Source organism: Ochotona curzoniae, unplaced genomic scaffold, assembly GCF_017591425.1.
Source record: "Ochotona curzoniae isolate NIBS_2020 unplaced genomic scaffold, NIBS_Ocur_1.0 scaffold_4506, whole genome shotgun sequence".
Classification (NCBI taxonomy): Eukaryota; Metazoa; Chordata; class Mammalia; order Lagomorpha; family Ochotonidae; genus Ochotona; species Ochotona curzoniae.
In genome coordinates, this window is record NW_024467119.1 from 22252627 (window position 1) to 22279077 (window position 26451).

At 41.1% G+C, this 26451-nt stretch overlaps 1 protein-coding gene across 10 annotated transcripts; it reads right to left on the reverse strand.

Moving 5' to 3' along the window:
* Positions 1 to 448: 448 nt before the first annotated feature.
* On the reverse strand, positions 449 to 22713 carry LOC121147078. Of its 10 annotated transcripts, XR_005882326.1 has the most exons (4): positions 21098 to 21134; positions 18100 to 18199; positions 8120 to 8214; positions 449 to 1673 (listed from the first exon to the last, which is right to left on the reverse strand). XR_005882326.1 is itself a non-coding variant. In XM_040966789.1 (3 exons), exons 1-3 carry the CDS (start codon positions 5529 to 5531, stop codon positions 1507 to 1509), a joined length of 723 nt encoding a protein of 240 aa, XP_040822723.1. In that variant the 5' UTR covers positions 5532 to 5798; the 3' UTR covers positions 449 to 1506. The 10 variants fall into 10 exon arrangements, 1 of the variants encoding a protein (XP_040822723.1); XR_005882328.1 differs by lacking the exons at positions 18100 to 18199; positions 21098 to 21134 and adding an exon at positions 22668 to 22685; XR_005882327.1 differs by lacking the exon at positions 18100 to 18199 and having other exon boundaries at positions 21098 to 21115.
* Between the last annotated feature and the right edge of the window lie 3738 nt (positions 22714 to 26451).

The following is a 26451-nucleotide window of genomic DNA, read 5'->3' on the forward strand; positions in this document are numbered from 1 at the left end:
ACTTTTTTTTCTCTCCTCCTCCTCAGGTTATTCTCTAATCCTCACCATTTTCCTACCCGTTCTCTCTCCCTTTGAAGGCTGACGCAAAGAAAACAGCGGGTCTAATAACGAGGGCAAATGGAAATAGAAATGAATTAAAGGTAAATTCAAGAGATTAGCAAGCATCTAACCAACACAACTGTAACCTGGGAGACAAAGTGGAACGGCTGTGTCAGAAAACGGGCTCTGCACTCAGGAGTGCTTTCTCGTTCTGAGACTGTGCTATCTTGGTCTCCTATTGCTTAACGAATCATCCCGCCTCAGAGAACGTCATCTATAAGCAAAAGATGGTCAAAATACAAACGGTCCAGGATGTCTCAGGACTTATAATAATACACATAACATCTTATAGGCAATGCATTAACTTCCACATTGTGAGATATCTCTATACATCAAAACGGAACTCCTCTAAATCTAGAGGTCCATTTATTTCAAGCAATATTTTATCCAAGTCTGGAAAAATAAAAATAATTCTAGAATGATCACACAAGGGAACACAATGAGTCCTGGGGAAATAAAATGAAATGATAAGTCTATTTTGGTGCAAAAGCAGTTTAAAATCCTTGCAGGGCTTGGTTTTTCATAGTATATGTTTCCCATGAAGCTTTTGAAGTCCCTTTGTAACACTAGTAAACCCATGTTGGGGTCACAGCAACAGGGAAATTGGCATTGTCCTCTGTTTGACACATGGCTCAGACACACTGCTTTTACTGTGGTGGTTACTCTGGAGCAGCTTGGCTGCTGGGTTGCCTTCAGTTGCACTTGGGTTGCGTCAGCACTCCCACTTCCTGTTTTGTGGCTGTCTAAGCTGCTGGCTCTGCACCTTTAACTCCCCCTTCCCCTTCCTCTTCAGAGGATTTCATCAAGACCTCCAGAAGGGAAGGCAATGCCACCGGATCCTCTTGCAGCAGCTTTTCCTTTTCTTTTTCTAACCTCTTTTGAGCCTCCATGAGTTTCCTGTAATGACTATGTCTATGCTTCAGCTATTTCAGTATTTCTGTGGCTTTCTGATTCTGATCTCAATTCACATCCTCCAGCCAAAACCATCTCAAACGAGTAGTTGGAGGTTTTTGCTGGAAGGTAATTTGAATTTGTTTACATGGCCACCAACTCCCAATTTAGATGTCCTGAGATTACTAGAGTGGAGGAGTGGCCTTCCGAGATTTCCTTTTTCTTAGTATCACTGAGCCATATTATTAGCAGGGATAGGCCCTTTTGTTTCTGAGCTAATCCTTTTTCCTTATAATTCTCAAGAATTGCTGCCGAATCAGAATTAGGAAAGCATCAGCAAGCTGACAAAGAGTTAAAGTCAACCCCAGATATGGGTATAGCTAGGTGTTTTGGTTTTTCTTCATCAATAAGAAGTTACACACATACATACAAGTATGCAATATATGTGATTATGCCATTACAATCTTCGGGTAACTTTTCTTCAAGAAAGCCACAGTGCATACTGGATATTTATCATTATAGGGGACAAATGTCTTTTGCTTCTTTATCTTTTGTTATCATTGATGGGTGAACAGTAGGAAAGTCCCAAATATTCAGCTTCTCTCCAATTCCTGGGCTCTGCAATGTGCGTGTGCGTTCATTCATTTGACAGTCACCGAGCACCTGTTGCATCCACTCGACAGCTAAAACAGAGTCACAACAAAGTTGTATTATAAATGAGAAGCATGGCAATCAACCCTCCAGCCAACCGGCCAACCAGATGGGACCAACACCCCCTTACTGAAGTATGGCCCCAAATAGCACATTCACAGGGTTTTTATAGGGGCAGTCCACAATAGCTTAAAAAGGGGCAATCCACAATATTCTACAAGGTGAGAGGGGAAATACCACACATTCCCTACCTATCTCAGTTGGACAGCCCATGCCTGGCTCTTTTCTGGTCCAGCAATTAAAGTAACCACCCACTTAATGACTAAGAGCCACCTGTGAGATAACCAGACTTGGGCCTTGGAGCCATCAGTGAGATAATCAGTCTTGGGCCTTGATTCATGAGAATTGGGGCTCATCAGTGCTAAAGGTCACATAGGCCATTTGGCCTGCAAGCTCATACAGTTTCTTAGTATTGAGGAGCCGTGTTTACTCCATTTTGTTTTCAATTCTACACGCCTAGTATGGTCCAGGTGCCCATATACAGCTGCATATGGAACAGTCCAGATCCCTGGCATCTGGAATTTTCTATGTAGGTGAGTAGTTATTTCTCAGATTTAGAAAATATGCCCATTTGAGAGAAATCCAGTGTGGGTCAAGATTCCAAGAGGAAGTAGAGGAAGGAGCAGACTAGGTTTATCACACGGCCGCCCCATGGTTTCCTCCCAGGCTAAGTGTAATGCAGAGCGGGGTATTGCTCATATTTCCTTCCTGTCTTGGTAGCACAGAACTCGTGCCTACATTTTATGGCTGGATATTTTGTTTCCCAACAACTTTAAGACTTTTGCTTTTCTTTTTTATTCTATCCAAGTAAGAATGCGCCTCTTAGCTACTAATACCGCTGTCCTGCATCCTGGCAGTCTCAAGTTTATTTCTATCTCTAACCTTGCCTTGACGTTCACCGTGAGGAAGATACTTCCTCAAAGTGACCTTCACTTGCTCCGTAGTGCCACTGTTTCGATTTCCTGAAATATTTACAGGAAATGCCTCCTGACAAAAACTACCAGTAAGTTTTTAATTGAAGCCATAAGTTAATCTTTTATCCTTCTGCTTCATATGGTAAAAGGAAACATGTGGTATTTATTTCTTCCATTCACTTGTATATGATTAAGTTTTTATAGCCTACATATAGATATCAAGCACGTTCCAATTTTTTTCTATTATTTTGTTTGAAGGGAATAAGTATTTGGGAGTGACTAAGTGGCTGTTGTACCTAGGTAAGAGTGAGTATATGTAATGATCCACTGGTTTCTAAGATCTATTGTTCTTATTGTCAACTAACAGAAATTAGAAAATAAAGATTACATGGATGTGAAATTAATGCTTGCAAGGTTTGTCACTTTTTAAAAAAAGATTTTATTTATTTTAATTGGAAAGTCAGATATATAAAGAGAAGGAGAGAGAGAGAAGATCCTCCATCTGATGTTAAAAAAGATTTTATTTATTTTAATTGGAAAGTCCAGATATATAAAGAGAAGGAGAGAGAGAGAAGATCTTCCATCTGATGTTTCAATCCTCAAGAGGCTGCAGCAGCTGGAGCTAAGCTGATCCGAAGCCAGGAGCCAGGAGTTTCCTCTGGATCGCCCATGCAGGTTCAGGGTCTCAAGGCTTTGGGCTGTCCTCAATTGTTTTCCCAGGCTACAAGCGGGGAAATGGGAAGCAGAGCCACCAGAACACAAACTAGCACCCAATGCATTGAAGGCAAGAACTTTAGCCGCTAGGTTACTGTAGCTGGCCCAGATTTGTCACTTCTAAAATTGTATCTGGGGCCAGTGCAGTGGCTCAACAGGCTAGTCCTCCACCTGCAAATGCCAACATCTCATAATGGTGCCAGTTCATACAGGGGCTGTTCTACTTCCTAACTAGCTCCCTGCACATGGCCTGGGAAAGCAGCAGAGGATAGCTTCAGCCCTTGGGCCTTTGTACCCACATGGGAAACACAGAACTGCTCCTGGCTTCTGGCTTCAGATTGGTTCAATTCTGGATATTAGAGCCATTTAGGAAGTGAACCAGCAGATGGAAAATCCCTCGGTGTCTTTCCTTCTCTTTATAACTCTGTCATTCAAATAAAAATAGATAAATCTTAAAAAAAAAAAAAAGCTATTTCTGTGGCTCTTCATCTTTCCCAAGGTGACCTAAAAGTAGCTAGAGCTAAGCAAGATCCCTGTATGTAAATAAAAAACTAGAAGCTTTATAGCCCAAAATGAATGAAATTTGGACTGCCTGTGTTGCAAGTCATATGGCTAAAAAGCAAATTCTGAGTCCAAAAGGATTAGGTAAACTATTTTGTCACCAGAGAATTAAGAGATGGCAGCATCACTCTATGGAGCTGTGCCTGTGCCATCCCCCAGGTTGGTAATGATGCCATGTGGTTAGGGAGTCAAGCTTTGACCCCAGTAGTTCACATTTACTTCTTTATGTGGACAAGACTTGGGAAGAGGTAAAAAGCAACTTAGAAACTTCTTGAAGTCCTCTGTCTCCTATATTTTAAAGATTTATTCATTTATTTATTTGAAAGGCAGAGAGAGGGTGAAACGGGAGAACTTTTCCATCTACTGACTTACTATGGCTGGTACAAAATCCAGGGCAGGGCCAGGCCAAAGCCGGGAGTCTATATGGAGCTCCCATGTAGGTGACAGGAGGACTAAGTTCTTGGGCCAGTTCCCACTGCTTTTCCCAAGCATTGGCAGGGAGCTGGATAAGAAGCAGAGCATCCTGGACTCAGCATTCAGAGATACAATACTGGTGTCACAAACAGGAATTTAACCCTCTGTGCCCCATCAGCAACCCCTTTACTATTTATTCATTTGCTGTGTACTTTCTCAGTAATTGAAGCACTGAATGACACACATGTATCACAGAAGTGTTTGGGACTAAAATGAGATATTCTACATAAAGCATGCTGCTTAGCTGGCCTATAGTAATACATATAAAATACTATTGTTGTGATGCTAATGGTGATAAGTATCCATCAGGCCTGAAATCATCTGCAGTGCCTTCTACATTTCTGGAACAGGAGACCAAAACATGGCCCAGCTGGCAAGCTGCAGGAGATGGTTAGAGAACTGACAGGCCTAGTTAGCAGGTGTTATCAAAAAGGGTACAGGGCAATGTCTATAAAACCAGGACAGTAATAACGATGTCTTTCTCTCTGTTGGAACCAAGGGGACATCACAGAAACCGCATGCGGCTAGAAAAGGGCCTGGGCCTCACTGCAGCACAGAGTCGACACAACTAGCACCACTGAAGTTAACGGGGCAAAGTCTTTTTGGTTTTCTGTTTTACAAGAGGGTACTCATCCCAGCAATGTCTGTTTCAGCATATATGACACAAAGTAACATACATGACTTAGTCAAGGTGAATGGCATGACTCATTCATTAGAATGAGATGATTGCGACTACCTCACCTTGGAGCTCTGAAAGAAATGGAACCTGGCGTTTGACCTAGTTGATGATTTCTGTTTCCAGAAGACGAATGTTTTCTGAATTCTATCCAGTTTCTTTTGTTTGGGGTAGGCAAATGTTGAAACAGAAAGAAGTGGCAATGTGCTTTTGTTTAGTATGGGCTCCTGGGGAAAGTCCTTTAATATTTTCAGCCGGTTGCTATGGAGGCAGCCAGCAGCAAGCTCAGCTAATAAATTTGGAGTGACATGGTTGTGGGATGGGCTACCGCAGCAATTAACAGACAACCTGGAATAAAAGGGAAGACGGAGCAAAACTGGCTGAATATAAAAATCACCAAGTTTAGATAGGAAAATACAGTTTTCAAACCCCAGAAGGTATTTAACAAAGTGAGCGAGTTTTGACAATGACTTTCCCATCCCCCCTCCCATCAGTAAAGATTCCAATTCTCCTGTTCATTACAGCCACGGTCCAAGAGGGAGGCTGGTTAAACTGTTCAGGTTTAGTTGAGCTTTGAAATATCTTTCACAAACCGTGCTCTGGATAGTGGGATCTCCAGAGTGGCCAAGTGCCCTCAATAGAGCTTCTGAAAGCAATCTGCTCAACTGTAGAGGACTAAGGAAAGAACAGCTTTTAGATTTGCTTAAACGGGCAATGAGGCAACAGTGACCATCATCGTTGGCTGTTCCCTTCTCTGACGCTCTGGACAGAATTCTTTTTTCCTGTTCAGAGCTTCCTGCTTGTTGTTTGTCTTAGCGGGGTGGAGAGCCATCATTCAAACTCTGCAACAACAGATTGCAAGCTAAGGTTTTCTACACTTTGTTTAACTTTCCTGAAATGTCCCTGTTTCCAGAAATGATTTATTGGTGGCCTCATTTGTTTTTTATCTTACTCAACACTCCCCTGGGAACATGGTTAAAACACCACTCTAGCAGTAATTCTCCCTGGTAAGGAAGTGGCGGGTGGCAATAAGACCAAAGCACAGATTTGAACCACTGGGGGCTTTTGACTTTCTGCTACCCTTCCATAAAGGGAACCCTCAGAACACCGTGGCCACTCAGCAAACACTGTGCATTTATTTCATCTAAGCCTGGCTGGCATTGCACTTTCCTTTCTCAGGCTAGAATGATCCTAACCAGCAATGTCTTTGTGTCATGATGCAGAAAGTTGGCAAGGACACATGAATTTAATGCTGAAGTCCAGCTTCTGAGTGGGGGAGGAAGCCAGAGGCAGAAGCAAAGCTGTGCACAATGGCAGTGGGTCTCTCTTGTCATGTTTGTTCCAACAGAGGTCAGCCATTGTGCATTGTCTCTGAGAGATTGAATACAGCATATTATTGTAGGGTAAAATTTGAGATTTCTTTCTGTAGTGATGCATACAGAAAATAACAACTCTCTAAGCTTGATTTCTTTGCTTTTATTTAAATATTTCCAAAGGTATTCTTCTAGGAGAAGGTAAATAACACCAGTTCTCCAGTGAAGAAACTATGTTGCTGATGGAAATACTTAATATCAAATGAACCAGAACATCTTATCAAAGTTGTGAAAAATTCTCATTTGAAATGAATTTTGTTGGTTGCCAACTCAGCAACATATCTTTGCCTTGTTCTTAATAAAACTCCAATTTTGCTTTCTTCTCCTCCAGCCCTGTATTCGGGAAGGGCTGGTACCAGATCCTGAGAAAAGCCTGATTGGTCTGGGTGTTGTCATCTTCCTGTCAGTATTGGACTTAGGAAAGAGCCAACAATTCACTTCTGGCCAACACGATGTAAGCAGCAGTGTACTGGAGGATTCTGGGAAGTCATCCCTTGCCATTTGGAGAACCACAGGAATTTCAGCCTTTTTCTCCGTGGCTAGGAATAAAGCAGTACATAATGCCATTTGCTGTTCATCTCATATTCGCAGACTGTCCTGCAGCTAGCTTATTAACCACAAAAGGAACAAATGGAGGCCAACACTGAGGAGCATTGTGGCATTAACTCTGGGTTCTTATGACATAAGCCAAGCCATGGATCAATGCTACCCTTCTTAATTGTTTAAAGTGTTTGAGTTCAATCTATGTCACTAAAGTCTTCTTTTCTCCATGGGTGGTTCTATGTTCCATTCCTCATCTTATTTGTCTCGTGGTTATGCCTTCTCTTCTTCTCCTCTGTCTCTTTCATGTAAGAACCACAGCCTTTGCTTTGCCCTATGCTGTGCCACTCTGGCCATTCCTTTCTTGCTTTTCTGGCCTTTTCCCTCTTAACCTTTACCTCTCTTTCTATCAGATGTATCCACCGGTGTATCTTCCTCTTGCTAGTAACAGCCAGAATATAAAAAGTAGGACCACGAGGGTGTATAACTGGAATCGGGGGAGTTTCACTCCTTCACCCTCTTTTATAGTTTGAAAATCACCCCTCATCATCTCATAAGAAATTCTGTCTACTTTGGGGTTAATACAGTGATTCAACAGACTAATCCTCCACCTGCAAACACTGGCATTCCATGTGGATGACGGTTCATGTCCTTGCTGCTCTTCTCCCAATCCAGCTCTTTGCTTATGACCTGGGAAAGCAGTGGAGGATAGTTCAAGATCTTGAGTCCCTGTGCCCACATGGGAGTCTTGAAAGAAACTCCTGGCTTCAGTTTGGCTCCGCTCCAGCTGCCACTTATGAGGTAAGCCAGTAGGTGCAAGACATTTTTCCCTCTCAGTGTGTTCCTCCTTCTCTCTGTAAATTTGCCTTTCAAATAACATAAATAAATAAAAAATAAAATTTTAAAAAAGATTTATTTAAAAAAGAAGAAATTCCGTCTACCATCTACCACATCACTCCATATAACAGTCTCGTGTGCTCTGGGATATTCACCCAAAAATTATATTTCTCTGAAACTACTTCTTATGATAATGACTTAGCCTAATGGCTTTCAAAATTCTCTCTGATTATAACCCACATTAAGTATGTCTGCGGCCACAGTGCACACATAATATCTAAAAAAACACGGAGGCCAAAACGTCATGAAACCAACTCACTTTTACTTACCTGTGATGCATTCCAACATTTTCTCTTCTGTCCTGTTTCATTTTTAAAGATTATTTCTCTCTCCTCACAAAATAAATTTTGTGGATGATTTTGGCCTAAAAAAAAAAATACCTTCCTTAGCTGACAACAGAGATCCTGAAGTGTTACAAAACACATGCAAGGTATTTTTGAAGATGGTTAAGATCCTGTGTAACCTGAATCAAATGGCAGCCAAAACACACTAGGATGGGTTCTGTGTGCGGTTCTGTACTTTTTTGCTGAAAAGAAGAAGTGAGAGTTTATAAATGCTGATAGCTGATATGGTCCTTGTTGGAGAGATTTCTGAAATGACAGGTGTGTGTGTGTGTGTGTGTGTGTGAGAGAGAGAGAGAGAGAGAGAGAGAGCGCATCACTGTTAGCTCTAGTGAGCAGAGATGTCTTTCCAAAATTTGTTGGTATCCCAGAGCCAACTTATTGATTGTGGTTTTTCTGTTTCACTTTTTAGCGACTGAAGGCATCCACTCGATTACACACACAGCAGTCACGCTGCTTCTTTAAGAGCTGAGCATGGCAGATTATCTGTAAGCACCGTTTTTAATACTATCGGATTGTGGTCAGATGTGTTGGCTTTCTGGCTGATAGTGAGTCATTATCAGCTGTCACCACTCTCACAGCCTGCAAGGCTGTACAAAGATCACACATATCAAGTCCATGCCATGTTTGAGGGTCATGTGATAGCTAAAAAAGTCCCCATGTTCAAACTGCAAAGGTCTAGGTAAATGTGAAATATCATTAGTGGATATTTTATAAGAAATTCTGTCTTGCCTAAGGAACTGCTTAAGATTTTTGAGCCCCAGTGAATTTTAATACAACAGCGATGTTGAGTCCTATGCAGGTTTTCAAGGAACGCAATTCACATACTTGCATAAGCATACACATAAGTGTGTGCATTTTATTTTTAAGCCTATATTCGAGAAAATGCAGACTGATTACTAGAAGCCCAATTTTTTTATAAGATATCTTAGGAAGTAGGTTTTATTTTAAATATTACTGTGTTTATCATCCTGTATATTCATGTTTGTGGGGGGACACATTAAATGATGTTGTATAGCCTTTAAGACAAAGTTTCAGGATCAGAAAGACTCCAAATACAGTTCAATCTTTCACTAAGTCTGCTGTTTTTACTCCAGAGATCTGCTGTTCCTCACACATAGAAAGATAATAATATAATTCACCTCATAAATATTATTGCAAGTTTATCTCTACCCATCAAATAAACTTCATGATTCACTAACGAGTCAGACCACCTAATACACAGCCTTGCTCTGATATTAAGAAGTACAGTCACTTGAAAAACTTGTAGTGCGGGTATGTGTTTGTGTTGTGTATGTATGTTGGTGCTGTGTGTGTGACAGAGTGACAGAGAGAAGCACTTAGCACGGTAATGGTGTCCAATAATACTAACAGCAATAAGTTGTGCTACCCATGGCCTGTATCTCATGCTTTCTCTTTAGTGTTGGCACTTTTCTCAGCTGATTTCTGGACCCATGTGTAGGCCGAAAGACGCCCATCATAGGCTCACGTGTTTAAAACGTGGAATAATATAGTAACCAATTTCTAACACTCCCAGGGGGCAGTGCGTGGTGGGACAAGGGCTCCTCTGACTACAGAAATTTCCTTAAAAACAAATACTCTGAAAGATAATGACAGGAAACCTCACAAACTCAAGCGAGGATGTCAGGAAGTACAGGATATGAGGCTGTTTTCATTTCCTTCAGTGTTTTTCTTATTAATCACATATATATTTTCTCTTAGGGTTCAGCTGACAAAAATTTTTTAAGAGTATGAACAAAAAAGCGCTAGTTGAATACTTACTACGTTATATTTTCCAACAATATTTAAGTGCCCGAGTGCTATATTATCAAGCATTCTAATGTATTAGTCACATGCCTTCTCATTCATTTAGAAAAACGATTGCATTTTTAGGCATTTCATGGCAATATGGAAAGATAAAAGATAAAGTAGCTTGAAGTTGCAGGGGGTAAAGAAATATTTTTCCCTGCACATTTTAAGGTGCTTTCACAGTGAACTTCACAGCACAAAAGACAGATGACATTTAAAATTTGTGCTTGCATACAGCACAACTCAGAAAAGTATTGTAGGGATGGATTCTGCCATTTGATAAAATGCTCTAAGCCGGCATACAAGAGAATTATATGTACAACTATGTTTGTTGCAGCTCAATTCGTCCTAAATATATGGAATCAGCCCAAATGACCATCAGCTAATGACTAGGCCGAGGAAATATACTTGAATATACAGGCTTCTGTCTTTGCTTTGGCCCAGTCTTAACCATAGGGGGCATTTGGGAGTGAACAAAAGGGAGCTTTGTTTGCATGTGTCTACCTCTCTGTCTCTCAGATAAATAAATTTAGAAATAAATTAGTGAAACCGGGAAGAGATGTGTTAAACAGGAGTCAACCAGGTTGGCTTCACTTGCCTCCTACAAGGCACCCATAGCTGTTTTCTTGCACAATTTCTCAAGCCAGACACTAAAAGGAGAGTTTACAAATCAGGAGTTCCAAGGAAGGCATGCACTGTAGCACAGCAGTCAAGGCATTACTTGGGGCGCCTATAACCCCACAGGAGCGCCTTGCTTCAAGGCCTGTCACCTCTGATTCGGGGCCAACTCCCCACTACAGGTGCACCTGGGAGACAGATGATGCCTCACTTACCTGCTACCCGTGTGAAAGGCACAGATGGGGTTCCTGGCTCTTGGCTTTAGTCAGCTCAGCCACAGCTGTTGCAGGAATTTGCAAGTGAGGCAATCAAATTCTATCTCTCAACCCTCCCCAAATATAAATAAATAAGCAAAATAACAACAAAAAAAGTTGAGTAGATTTTTGCTAGTGTCTGATTTCCAGTAGTCCCTAGTAGCAGACTTGCAATGATGTGGTCTTCTACACCCCATCCCAGTGGAGGGCACACTCTTGTCTCTTTCAGGTTTCCCACATGGGTTCAGGGATCACAAAGCCTTGAACAATCCTCTGTTGTTTTCCCAGGCCATAAGCAGGGAGCTGGATTGACAGTGGAGCAGTCAGGATTCCAACTGGCACCTATATGGGATGCTGGCATCACAGGTAGAGGTTTAGCCTACAATGTCATGATACCAGTACCTTGCCCCCTTCTAGCAAACAGCTTTCAAAATCCAAGACCTGACAAATCAGTTTATGTTTAAAACTGAATAGAGACTCCCAAACTCCTGTCTTAGCAATCACATGAACAAAGAGCACACCACACTTTCCCACATGCCCAGGCATATGAGCCCACTGCCTGCAGTTTTCTGTCTCTGAAACAGCAATATGCATCCTGTGCCAGTTACTGATCTGCCCACTTCCTCTCCAGCCCTGAAATGGTTTATCCACAAACAAACGTCTAGAGTTCCTATGTTCGACTGGAAGTCAAAACAAAAATTGTTGTCTTTCTCTGCCTTGCTGAGTGGTTGGAAGCGTCTGGCTGCGGATGGGCTTTTCTTCATTGCTTATTGGACTTATTAACACCTTGAGTCTCAAGGAATAGATACATCCCCCTTTTGAAATTTATGATCTTCAATAGTTCAAAAGGTCACACTTTAGGTTCATCCAAAGAGCTTCCTTCCATCCAAGAGGCAGGAAGCTGCCTTGTATCAAAAGCAGCCTTTCCTTCACTTCTTACTAAAAATTTCTGTGAAAATATTTATGGCAGGCATATGTTGTTTTCATCTTCCATGTGGTTTTGGAGAGGCTGCCAAGCACAATACCTCACCCTCACTCAGCCACGCTGGCAGCCTAGGACACAAATCGGACCAATCCTCACATTCTCTTTGCTGACATTAAACTACTGATGTTAACATGGAGATTCACTCTCCCACTGGGATGCTAAGTGAAGGCAGGAGACACCAGCTCTACCAACTGCTGTCTTCACCGCTCACGGGGCAGAGGAAGAGACTCCATGCCAGATAGGTAGGAGGACAGGGACAGAGAAAAAAGAGGGCTTGGGGTAGAGACTGACAAGAAAGGAGGAAAGGGAAGAGCAAAGGGGAACGAAGAAGGAAAGAGTCATGATTAAAGCCTGCTGAGTTAACCAACTTCCTTTTCTGTACATAAGAGATCTGTGAGCAGGAAAAACCATCCAAATAAAATAGCTGCTGTTCACTCATACATTTAGCTAAGAATTACCATGTGCTTATTTTTGCTGGCCATGAATGAGATGGAATCTGGTGGTGGAAGATATAGTTCATGCCTTCACCAAGCTTATACCCTAGTGAAGAAATACATGCCTCTCTCTCTCTCTCTCTCTCTCTGTCTCTCTCTCTCTCACACACACACCATTCTTTTAATTTGAATACAGACTATTCCTCATTCATATTCATACCAAGAAATGGAAATAGGGGAGAATGCAATGGTGATGTTTACAGTGTTGTTAGAATAATACCATAGAAAGAACTGGTGCCATGGTTCAACAGGCTAAGTCTTCACATGCAGATGCTGCCATATCGTATGGGCACCAGTTTGAGTCCTGACTATTCCACTTCCCATCCAGCTCCTTGCTTGTGGCCTTGGAAAGCAGCAGAGGATGGTACTAATCTTTGGGACCCTGCACCTGCATGGGAGACCCAGAAGAAGCTCCTGGCTCCTGGCTCCTAGCTTCAGATCAGCTCAGCTCCAGCTATTGCAGCTACTTGGGCAGCAAGCCAATGGACAGGAGATTTTTGTCTCTCCTTCCCTCTGTAAATCTCCTTTTCCAACAAAAGATAAATAAATCAATTTTTAAAAATAAAAAACCCAGAGGTTTCGAAGAATAGAACTTGCATTATTTTTAACATATTGTTTACCCAATACTATGTCAATTAATTCCATAATGTTGTATATTGATATTGAGGCCTTGTTGGGGCTTTTAACTGACCGGATCTTTACTCTGTTAGACCTATCTTCAGACCATAGAAGGTCTCCCCAAGAGGCCACTGAACTTATCTGGACAATAAGACGCTGAACTTCATGCTAGGCATGTGTTTGCAAGCAATGAATCTCAACTGAACTTGAACTATGGTTATGCAACAAGGTGGAGGAATCCACCATGGGGGGAGGGGTATGGGAGGGGTGGAGGGAATCCCCAGCGCCTATAAAACTGTACTACATAATACAATGTAAGCAACAATAAAAAAAAAAAAAAGAAGATTTTATATCCTTTTGTAAAACTTCTTTTAAAGTGTGTGTTAATTATTTAGAAAGGCTGAGGGACAGGGCCTGACGCAGTAGTACCTAGCAGCTAAATTCCTCACCTTGAACGTACTGGGACCCCATATGGGCACCAGTTCTAATCCCAGCAGCCCTGCTTCCCAACCAGCTCCCTGCTTGTGGCCTGGAAAAGCAATCAAAGATGGCGCAGAGCCTTGGGACCCTGGACACATGTGGGAGACCCGGAAGAACTTCCTGGCATTGGATTGGCTCATCTCCGGCTATTGCAGCTGCTTGGATAGTACATCATCAGACAGATCTTCCTCTCTGTCTCTCCTCTCTGTATATCTGACTAATAAAAATAAATATTTAACTAGAAAAGGTTGAGAGACAGATACATATAGTGAGATAGATAGGCAGACTGACATATCCCTTTTGCTGGCTCATTCCTCCACTAACCACAACAAAGCTAAGCCAGTCTGAAGCCAGGAGCTGGGAACTTAATCCAAGCGACCTCTTGGATTATGGAAACTCAGTTTCTTGAGCTATTACCTGCTGAAATCCAGAGTGTACATTATCAGAAAACTGGAATTGGGAGGGAGTGAAGTCAGGACACCAATCCAGGCACTGCGTTATGAGCGACATCAACCACTGTGGCCAACTGCATCCACAGCCAGCCACACACACATATACACATTTAAGCGCTTAAGATAGTTTTACTTTTCATTTTCAACATGGCTTTCTTGACTTTCTTACAAAAACATTTGTGGATCTTTTTGTTTGCCTGCTTATTTGAGACAAAGAGACAGAGACAAAGAGGTATGAGTTCCCAACCATTTATTTACTCCCCAAGCACTCACAGAAGCTAGGGCTGAGTCAGGTTGAAGCCAGAAGCTGGAAACTCAGTCCACGTCTCCCTCATGGATGGCAAGAACAGCCACTTGAGTCATCACCGCTGCCTCCAAGGGCCTGCGTTAGGGAGCAGCTGGAGTCAGGAGCCAGCACTGGAGATCAACCCATGACTCAGACAGGGGACATGGCATCTTAGCTGCTATGCTAAGCTTCCACTCCTGTTTTCGGTATTTTTTAAATTTTTGCTTATTTTATTTATTTGAGAGGCAAAGAAAGACAACTTGTGTCTGCTGGTTCATTCCACAAATATCTACGATGGTCAGGGTTGATCCAGGCTGGAATTCAATGCAAACTTCCAACACAAGTGCAACAACCCAAGCCCTTGTGCTATTATCTATGTCCTCCCTGGAAGCTGGATTGGGATTTAAATTCATGCATGGGATAATGAGATGTGGACTTCCCAAGGTGTCTTTGCTGCTTTGCCAAGGACCTATCCATTTAGGGTCTTTTAAAACAAAAATAGCAAAGGAGATGTCATTATTTTTCTAAGTTTCGAGAATACAACAGCAAAAATAGTTTACAAATACTGTGAAAAATTCAAATAGAACAAAATGGTAGAAAATAAAAGTTTATTTGCTTACCCTTCCTTGTTCTCTTTGCCCACCGATAAGGAATATTAGCAGTTTACTCTGAGTTCTTTCACAACTTTATCTCCTTATTGAAGATGTTATGAAAGCTAAGCAACAGTTTGGGCCATTGGTAACACTGTGAGTGTTCACTTCATGGCTATGGCTGATTTCTACTGCATATGTGCCTAGGTCTCTTCTAAATTAAGCATTGTTTGGTCTGAGATCACTTTGGTCATCAAACAAAACCTTCCATTGTTTTCATTCAAGGAGTTTCTCTCCCTTCCTCCATGGGTCAAAACAAACATCCCCAGAATTCTACTGCACAGGAAAACAAGATAGAGATGTTTACTTCTTTGGCTATTTGCTGCTCTCTAACACTGGTCTCTGCTTAAGTCCACTTGGGGACTGTACCCTGGACAAGTATACCAGCCATCTCCATTCTCCACTGCTTGCCTGTGCTTCCATCCACAACAGTGGAACACAGAACTTCTCATCCTTTGGCCTCCCATCCAGAGGAAGTGCCCTTCCTTCAGTCCCCTCCCTATCTGAAAGATGCCACAACGCTGGGCTTTTTCAAAGTTAGTATGCTGATCTTGCAATTTTTGAAAAGTCATCATGTTTCCCCTTTTTAGAAACAAGAAGATGAAAAGGCATTAAAAGGCACTGGGAAAACTAGCATTTAAGCTGGGCGGAAAGATTTATTGGAGGATGCATTGCATAGACGAGTATGGCACCTGAATAGAACCATTTGGATGGTATGTTAATGAGTTTGCACTTTTCTAGGCATTAAGGAAAGGGTACCTTCAAAGGCCTTCAACAGAACAACCACAGAGTTTTATTTTCCTTTGGAACAGAAACTATGCTGCCAAATTGAGAGTAGATTGAAGGAGATCAAGGCTGCAGACAGTGCAACCAGGAGACCGTGTCAGTAGCTAAAGGAAGATGCTCTTGGCCAACTTCTAAATCCTCTCCAGTGTCTGAGAGAATATTCATTCTGTTGGGATCATAAGCTAATCTCCTATCATAAAAGACAAAAAGGCGTTATCCTTGCGTTGCTAGGCTTTCAGGCAGCTAGACTGGCAGTTTAGTGTGATGGTAATTCATTCTGACAGTGCTAATAGCTGCAACAATGGTGCTCTGCAAGTTGGATTCAAGGCCAGGAGTGATGGAGATCACCCAAGGTAAGACACCTAGGACCCACTCATCGTCCCAACAGTTTGTCTGGTGCAGTGGCTCAGTATGTTGAATTTCATTGAGCTTCTAGCTGCCTTCATTCCTGTTTATCTATCCATGCTCTCTGTGTGAGCCCTCAAATCTTTCAGCACTTTTAATTTGCTTCCTAAAACAATCTAAAAAAGCACCTATACCCATTAAGGTGAAGAAAATGAAACTCTGGAAAGTTAATTTTTGAGCAGTAAAACATAATAGGTGACACACTAAAGGTGGATCTGTGTTTGTGGTGAGGCTGCCTGCTCTTTGCACAACAGCTCTGCTTCAGGAACTTGGTAGCTCATCATCCCTGTCAGAGAAGGAAAAAGCAGCTGAAATCCTTGAGCTGTAGCTTCCTCTCAGCAAGGTTTGCAAAATTATATAGATCATAAATAAAAAGCGAAGCTATTTAAAAATAACAATACATGACAGAGTAAAATGCAAAATCTAGGTACAGTTGGCATTTCAAACAAGTTTTACCCTTATAAGAGATACCTAGATTTCCCATGGACCCCCAAGCAACCATATCTGTGCTGTGTGCATTCGTAGAAATGTGTGCCGAGTCCTGAAGTGAAATATTAGCCTGTGCCTAGGGTAGTGTTGCAACTTGCCAAGTGTTCCCTTTAACTTAGTTAATGTCATATTTAACCCCAAATATCTGATCTATGAGTACATATATATATATACATACATATACATATATATAATAGGTCATGCATTTATGATCTTAAAGCAAGCCCAGGAATTCAGGAGATCTTAGCAAGTATTCATTAAAATATCCTGAAGCAGATAGTAAGTAATGCAACTAAGGATATGTGAAACACCATATTAAATATTCTACTAATAAAGAGATAAGATGCAAGGTGTCTTTTCCCCATATTCAGCTTATTATATCATTATTATGAAAAGATTGTTTTGTCATCAGGAGAAAATTATCTGTAGTTATTTCATGATAAGGAAAGAAACCCATGATCCAACTAGAGGACAAGGTAATGAATCATGATCATACCAAATTACACTTATTAAAATTCTATAAATTCAGAACATTTCAGTTCTCTAGCTTTGGCAATGAGTGCATTCTAAATAATATTCAGAATATTGTAATTATACTAGGTTATCTGGCCATAGAATATTTTCTGGATTTCTACAATATGTGCCCATTTGTTTGTCCTATTATTCATTCAAGCCCTGTGCTAAATGTTGAGGCAAAGATAAACAATATATATGGAATTCCATAGATACAGAATTATAATATGATATGATACAAAATAATAGAAGCGCACATAAGGCATGCATAGAAATAAAAAATTAACCTGCCTACAGGTTTCAGTAAAAAATTGGAACAATGGATGCCACGTGAGAAAGGTGAGTGGAGGATTGGATGTCAAGCAGAGGGAGTTGTATGTACAAAGTGAGAAGTACAAAGTAGTACTTTTGTGTTTGTGGAACCTAATATTGAGAAGCTATAATGAGAATCAGGAGATAAAATTAGCTAAACAAATGAAGGACCTTAACTTATCATTGCTAAATGGACTTGATTTGGTGATGTGAGCAGGAGAGTACAAAGTTTCAGGTACGAGCCCAGTAAGAGAATTTTTACCCTTAGGAAATATAAATTTAATGGATAACAATTTTAAGAGGAAAAGATAAATGCAGAGTCCAGGTAAGAAATAATCAAGACATGTATGAATAAAGATGAAGAAAATGAAAATAAGCAAGAAATAGCTAGTCAGTGATACCTCAGAGATTGATAATAAATTGGAAGTGATGGGAAAGGCAAGGAACTTCAACCCCTGAGTGATTGATTATCAAGCCAAACAAAATAAATAAATATACAGACAGAACAGATTTTGTGGAAATAAAAAAAAGAAACCCCATTTTGCCAAGGTTGTGTTAGAGCCTTGGGTGAATTAGGGGCACATAGCTGTCTGGTACTGAGAACAGTTAAGGTCTCAGCTGGGGATGCTGATGTAGATCATTGAATGCTCAACTGGGGATGGCAGCTGTGGATGTAGACGAGTATGCCTATTAGGAAAAACGCATCCTTATCCATGCCCAAGAACACGCATTGTGATGTGGTAGAAGGAATGATGACCTGGAGAGCAGGAAACCCAGCCTCCAATCCTTGTTCTCTTGGAACTCATCCCATAATGCCAGGCAGGTTGTTTAGCCACTCCCTTCCTTGGTTTCTTCACCTTTGAAATGAAGAGGTTAACTAGAGGAGCTCCAACATTCTGCAGTTCTCCAATTTTCCAAATCTCATGTTTCTCCCTCAAGGTTCTACTGAATTAGCCAATGAAACCTGACATAACTGGAAAACGGGCTCCAGGGTGGAAATCTGGCCCAAGAAAAGCCACAAACCTCTTGATTTTCCCCTGAATGATGGAAATCTGACTTTGAAAAATATTGTTGCTCTAATTTGTGAGCAATTATTGTAGACTAGTATCGAAATATAATATTGAAAGGGAGTGATGCTTGGTTGCAACTCTTTGAGTTTTGATTGAATGACCTTTTGAGTACAATTTTAAAAAAATAGCTATATAAGGCTACCCCACCCTTTTAAAAGCCACTCACTATTTCTTGCAATAGGAATCCTTGTAATTGATCTGATAATATCTGTCCCATGATACCAATTACAATTCCCTGCAAGTAATTCAGGAAAGAAAAACATTTATACTTATAATTACATTGCATTAAAATTGCATGTCTTTAAAATAGCATGCAGTTCAAATGACTATGTAGGAATCAGACAGACTCATAGAGGCTGAGCTGGCCAAAAACTAAGTGCATGAAAAGCTTTGCTTTGGTTTTCCAAAACTGTCAAGTATAGTGGGCCATGAACACCAGAGACACTCAGAGCATAGTCCAACTGACAAACTAAACACCTGCAAAGATCGGCATTGATTGAGTAGTGAATGGATGGAACAGGGTGTGAATCATTGGGTGGGTTTGATTGAGCTACAGCTCACCAGAGTGCCTAATACTTAGCCTCTGTGAGGATGTGGGGGAGGGAAATGATTCCATACTTCACTGCTGATGGGAATGTAGGTTAGTGTAGCCACTACGGAAATCAGTATGAAGAATGCTAAGACAACTGAAAATCAATCTACTGTATGACCCAGCAATCCTACTCCTGAGAAGTGGCGACTACATATGAGAAAGCTACCTATATGCTTCTCAGCATAATCCACAATAGCAAAAACATGGAAACAACCCGGATACCCATTGAACAAGGGACAGAGAGGAAAGCTGTGGTATCTCTACTCCATACATTCTACATAGCTATTGAAAAGAATGAAATTCTACTATGTGCAATGGAAGTGGTCCCAATTGGAGACCATTATGCTCAGTGAAATAAGCCAGTCTCAAAAGGACAGATATCACATACTCTTTCTGACATAAGGAAATAATCATACAAAATACCGAACAGGTATATAAGCAAGTATAAAATGTAACAAAACAAAATAGAAACAAGTATAAACATATACTCTCATAAGAGAAATGAACATATACTGCAGTATGCATTTCTACTCCTGAATAAAAGAAGGACGTCCAATGAAACTGTTAAATATACCTTGACAACTTGATACTAGACTTTCCACCATTGCCTATACCTACAATGCCATGATACACTTAAATAGCAGAATGCTGGAATTATGACCATAGCTGAAGGACTATACTATTGTAACAATACAGAGGAAAATGAGAGGGACAGGGGAAGGGTGGAGAAAGGAGAATGAGAAAAAGGGGAGAATCCCTATATCTATAAAATTGTATCATGAGAAAAATAATAGTAGCAATAAAAAAAACTAAAAAATACTTAGCCTCTAAATCATTCTCTGAAGATCCATAAAGAATATCTTAGGCCCTGGACATGCTGGCTTACTGCAGTCATTGGCATAAACTTTGTACCTTTTAAGTTATTATTTTCTGCTAGGATATACCTAGGGAGGCAGCATGTGGTGGATCTAGTATAGAGTCTCTCCCATGTATGTGGGAGATATAGATTGAGTTCTGGACTCCTGTTGTCTGGCCCAACCCCAGCCATTGCAGGTATCTCGGGAATGAACTCGTGGATGTCACATGTGCTTTGGAAAACCTGCTGTATAGATACTAAATTATATCATCATGCAAGCCCACGCCCAAAATCACCTTAGGTGATCAGTTGTTAGGATGTACAAAGCATCTCTTACTAGAGGTTAGCTGGCTAGATTTGTGGATTTGGCAAGATCTTCATTAAAATGTCAACCTGTGTTCTTGTGTTGGCCTGTATGATTTTAAACCCTACATTTTAAACAGCTTAGATTTTATTCCAATACGTTAGAAGTAAATTGTTTGTAAGAATTTCAATTCATTGAAGTGATTCTAATAACTGTCCCATCTAGAGGGGAGAGCCAGGAAAATGTCTTAAAATTGGGGGGAAAGGTACCCTCCTTCTCTGCTGGTGGGAGTGTTGGCTAGTACAACCATTATGGAAATCAGTATGGAGAGTACTTAGACAATTGCAAATAAACCTGCCATATGACCCTACTATCCCGCTCCTAGGAATATATCCAAAGGAAATGGAAACTGCCTATGAGAAGGGAATCTGTAATCCTATATTTACAGCAGCACAATCTACAGTTGCAATGACATGGAAACAATCCACATGTGCATCCAAGAGAAGTGGTTAAAGAAACCTTGGTACATCTACTCCATAGAAATTCCTCAGCCATCAAAATGAATGAAATTATACCATTTGTAACTAGATGGTCCCAACTAGAGACCATTAGTTCAGTGAAATAAATCAATCCCAAAAGGACAAATATCATATGTTCTCTCTGATATATGGCAGCCATCATGCAAATTATAAGATCAATAATCCTTTCCATACTGTTTTTGCTATATTATATGTGTTTTGACACTTTTGTTTTCATTTTAATTTCTTCCAAATAGTTTCTTTTCTCTTGTCAAATTCATTGCTGGCTCATGGATTGCGTGGTGGCATCACTTTACCCAAGAGGCTTTTGTGGTTTCTTTTCCTCACCTATCCATTGGTTATTCAGTGGCACATTTTCCAACTCCATGGTAAATTTTTTGTTTTAACTTCATACCTGTTGTTGACTTTGATCTGTGGCTTCTCATTTAAGGGATGTGTAGTGATGGCGTATATAGAGACTATCATATTCAGATATGAAGATACAATGCAGTGTGCATCCATACTTCCAAATCAAAGATGAAACTGTTGGATATGTCTAGACAATAGGACGCTGGAGTGTCTGCCATTGTCTGTACCTGCAATGTCAGGGCACACTTAAATAACTTCAGTGATGGATTTATGACTCCTTATGAAGAACTATACTATTGTAATAAAATGGGGGAAATAGTTGGAGGTGGGAACTTGGGGCAGGGGATAATCCCAGACCCTATGGAATTGTACCATGAAATTCAAACATAAAAAACATGGTGGCCTAGTGGCTAAAGTCCTCGCCTTGAACGTACCGGGATCCCATATAGGCACCGATTCATGACCTGGCTGCTCCACTTTCCATCCAGCTTCATGCTTCTGGTCTGGGAAAGCAGTTAAGGATGGCCCAAAGTCTTGGGACCGTGCACCATTGTGGAAGACCTGGAAGAAGCTCCTGACTCCTGGCTTCAGATCAGCTCAGCTCCAGCCATTGTGGTCACTTGGGGAATGAATCAACGAATGGAAGATCTTCCACTCTTTCTCTCCTCCTCTCCGTATATCTGACTTTGCAATAAAAATAAATAAATCTTTTAAAAAGGAATAATTTAAAAAATGTTTTAAAGTGGTAAGAGGAGAAACAGGTTCACTTCTCCATCTGGAGCAGGATCCTAGTCTATACATCTTTGAGAAGCAGGCACCCACTCCTATTCCCAGGAAAAGCCTCAGAGCAATGGCTGCAGGGAGTTGAGACTGAGGTAAAAGGACCCCATTCCAGTGAGGAATGTATTTCCATTACATTGGAATGTATTTTCTAATAGTTATGAGACAACAGGTCAATGAGCAACAACCATGACAGTTGTTGACTGTGAATCACTTAGGAATGCTTTTAGTCGCATATAATTAAAGCCCCATCAGGAAGGCATTTGACACCATAGTTAAGATGCCCATGGACACTCACCTTCCGTACTAGAGTGCGTGGTTAGTGGCCTGGATCCTCTACTTCTGATCCAACTTCCTGCTTATATGCATGCTGGAAGGCAGCAGGTAATGACTGCAGGATTGTGGACCCTGCCACCCATGTGGGAGAAACGCATTGAGCCGCTGGATCCCTGCTACAGCCTGATGCAGCTCTAGCTGACACAGGTCTTAGAAAAGAGGATTAGGAAATAGAAGACCTTTCTCTCCCTTTCAAATAAGCTGGAGTTAAGTTTCAAAACACAACATACCATGGCTTAAACAAGAATGTTTCTTTTTCTCTCACAAGCAGAATTCCTGGGGGTAGTGGCTCCTAGGATGGATCAGTGGTTCATCGGTGTTGAGGACTCCCAGTCTGCTGTTCTGCAGTCCTGCCTTCCATGATTGTAAAATGCTGCTACAATTGCAGGCGTTATAACCTTATGATAGCCATGAGGACAAGAAGAAGAGGAAGCACAATACATCTATTTTATGAAGCAAAGCAAAGCCTTCCCAGACGGCCCCTGCCGAAATCTTCTCACCTCTCATTCCCAGTGCCATCACTTGGTGAGTAGGCCACCGTGCTCTAAGAAAGGTGGCAAAGCAAAAGAGGCTTGTGCTTGTCTGCAGTGGAGATGTCCACACCTCACTTTCTGGGTACCACCAAAATATCTTCAGTTCCCATTTGATCAGTGATGGGGTGGGAGGGGGACCTATAATGGCATAGTTTACATTTCTATCACCCAATAATGACAGCATGGGAGTAAGATAAGTTTTAAAGAAATCAATTTTTTTAGAAAGAGCAAACATACACTTTTAAAATATGTGTTTATTTTATTTTCATTTGATAGGCAAAGTTACAGAGAAAAGGAGACTCAAAGAGAAAGAAAGGTCTTCCATCTACTTATTCACTTCTCATATGGCCACAACAGCCAGAGCTTAGGAAAAGAAAGAGACCAGTTCAACAGCAGACTCTCCCAGAAAGCAGTTACCACGTTGGGTCACCATGGATCTGAGAACGCTAGTGTGGACATTTAGACACCATCAGTGAACATGAAACTCAGCTTATGAGGCACATTTGCCTAAAAGTCAACATTACTGAACCTTATTCATAGTACCTTGAACATTTGTGATTCTGGTGGCTGGTTACATATTCATTCCAATCTCACCTAATTGGATAATGCCTACATTTTAATTGTCACCTGTGAAATTAAATGGACTAAAGTCAGTTCCGTTGACACCCTAATCTTGGTTGGCAGACTTGATTTCAACTGTTTTTAATAGGCATTAAACCACTTAAGACTGATGTATCTTAATCCTGATTCGGGAATCCCTGTCATCTTTACTATGCTTGTATTTCCCTCCTAATGCTCTTCTAAGGACTGTGCTGCTCTCCCCACCTGCTGGCTGTGTTTTTCCCCTAGAGGTTTTCCAAAGGTGTCAAACTGTGGCAGAACATCAGAATCTGGGAGCAAATTGCTACAGGAATAGATCATTAACTTCAGATCATTATGTGCCATTTGCCAGCTTATCTCCTTCCAATGTATTAGAAGGAAGTCATTTCCCAGTAGAAACCACTTACCAGCTGGAACTTTCATGCTCATTATCAGGATAGAAGAGGCTGATAGGTGCCCCTTGAACTTTTCTCAGGGAATTACAATGTTACAGTTTTCTCTATAACATGTTCACTTTGTAAAGAAAATATCTATAAGGCATTTGGGATTTCTAGGATGAAGGATGTCACATAAATGAAATAAACCCACTTGGGAAGACAGCAAAAGGATGACAAGGAATATTACGCATATTTTGGAGCTGAAAGCTCCAAGACAGATGAATTTATTCTAGGGACAAGTGGCTAAAGCAAGCTCTCCCAAGCAGAATGAAGGCATCCCAAGCAGCATTTTAATTATTACCAAACACCAAGTGACAACTTTACCAATTATAAATATATTTGCAGTTACAAAATGCCAGCTCTACAAAACTGTTTGATAGTGAGAGATTGAAAATATCTCCAAAGCAAATTAATAAAAGATTAGTTAAGCAAATTATGGTACATTCATATGAACACTGGGAAGTTGTCTAAACTAATTAGTAGGAGTGGGTGTTGTACTACAGCAGATGAACATACTGCAACACCTGTGTCATCTCCGAGTGCGTGGGATCAGTTCCACTCCTGTGCCATATCAACGGATTCAAGTCCCAGCTGCTCTGCTTCCAATCCATCTTCCCACCAACACGCCTGAAGAAACAGCAGATGATAGCCTCAGTGACTGGGACTCAGCCATCCATGCGGAAGATCAGGGTAGAGGTCTGGGCTCCTGGCTTGGGTCAGTGAAAGATTTTCTCTCTCTCTCTCTACCTCTGTCTGTCTCTCCTTCTCTGTCTCCATAGCTCTCCCTTTCAAACAAAGAAACAAAATTAACCTTTTTATATTTTAATTTTTTTAAAAAAAGGTTAATTTTAGTAAAACATAATAGGAAATACCTTACAAAGCACTACCCAACAAAAATATAATACAATTTACATTTCCAGTTCCAAATTCACTAGTGGCCACAATAAAAAGGTCAAATAAATAAAAGATATCATGTCTAATGCTATGTTTCATTTAATCCAACATATCCAAAGTATTACTTCTCATATGTAATCAATTTAAAATAATTTGCTAAAATACTTCAAATTGTTTTTATACAGTCTTCTTCTTTCTTATATTTACATAACATCTCAATTTGGTTGTGCAACATTTATTATGCGTCAAGTGAACTCAGTCTCCATAAAGTTTACACTTGAAAAATTACCAAGCACATTTCAAAGTTTTCCACTGGCATCAAGTGTCACCCATCAAATGTAAACAAATTAAAACTAAATATAAAATAAATCTAATTTCTTAGCCACACTAGCTCCTTTTCAAATGCTCAACAGTTTCATGTGGCTAGTGGCCACCAAATTGAACAGTATGGAAAATGTGTCCTATGTAAAGCTACAATGATATGACTCTGTATAATATGGGGGATTAACAGTTAGTTTGTCAACAAATAAATATTGAGTATCTATAATTTGCTGCATGTGGCAGGCACAGCCATAAACAGCACACTCTTGCCCAGCAACAGTAAACTACACAGACTGCTCAGCTGGAATTGTTCAGAAGCAATGAGAGTTGCCCATGTTTATTGCTTTGGACTAGAGCCATCCAGGAAGAAGGCAGAGCCTACTTTTGCACAATGTTTGCTACGAGCAATTGACTATGAGCAATACTTGATTTTCATCTCAGGAATAGATGCTGGAGGCCTGCTTACTTGAGCGTTTTGTGAGTCTCTGGGAAACTCCACAGTAAACCCAAGATCACTAAACAGTAGCCATTATGATTTCATCAACCAAGCTATACATGTCAGCTAATGCCAGAATCCCAATGAATACTAAAGAATAAAAATGCTAGGAAAAAATATGGCAAATGTTTATTTAAAAAAAAAAGATTTATTTATTTGAAAGGCAGAGAGACAGAGAGTAGTAATTCACTCCTCAAAGAGGCCACAACACCTGGTGTTGAGCCAGGCTGAAGCCAGGAGCCTGGAACTCCATCCCATGGGTATCAGGGATCCAGATATCTGAACCATCCTCTGTTGTCTTCCCAGGCACATTAGCAGAAAGACAGATCAGAGGAAGAAAAGCCGAGACAAATTTGTGCTCTAATACGAGATACCAGCATTACAGGCAGCAGCTTAGTTCCTTGCCCCACACTAGCCTTGTAACTCTAAAGTACCTGCATCATTCTGTTCTAACGATATGAGCAATTCCTTCGTCAGGATGCAGTCCTTGCAAGTGAGTGCAAGAACCAAGGCAAGGAGCAGGCCAAACCAGGCCAGTTTACAGTTCCCACGGTCATTCATGTGGTTCAGGTCCGGGGGCGGGCCAGGATGAGCCCATTCATAACATCTGTTGGCAGATCTGAGAACCAGGAAAGGGTGAAGGAGCCAGGTCAGGTTGCAATACCAGCCAGTTCACATTAGGGCCAGCACCCACCAGAATGAAATGGAACTGGGGGGCAGATTGCACCAAGCCAAGCTGCCACACCTGCTGGTGGATTGCAAGATGAGGTGAGCCATGCCAGTCTATGGGAGGTGGGTGCTGGGTCTGTGAGTGCAGGGAAAGGGTTTTCCAGCAGGGTCTTGGTCTCCACGTCCAGGTCCTTGGGTCCTTGTGCATTTGGTGCTGGGTCTATGAACCCTGGGGTTGGGGTGTCCAGTGGGGTTCAGGAGCGTGGGTCTGCATACAGATTGAGTGCTGGGTCCGTGAGCCCCAGGGCGAGGAGCCCAGCTGCGACCCTGTTGC

Excerpts from the sequence above, each read along its gene's own strand:
- LOC121147078 (XM_040966789.1), bottom strand. The coding sequence starts at position 5,531 with ATGGGAGGGGGGATGGGAAAGTCATTGTCAAAACTCGCTCACTTTGTT. Across the intron at positions 4,393-5,105 it reads ATTTCTTTCAGAGCTCCAAG|CTCCCTGCCAATGCTTGGGA; the intron begins GTGAGGTAGTCG and ends CTTCTTATCCAG. Across the intron at positions 1,674-4,262 it reads TGGATTTTGTACCAGCCATA|CTGTCGAGTGGATGCAACAG; the intron begins GTAAGTCAGTAG and ends ACTCTGTTTTAG.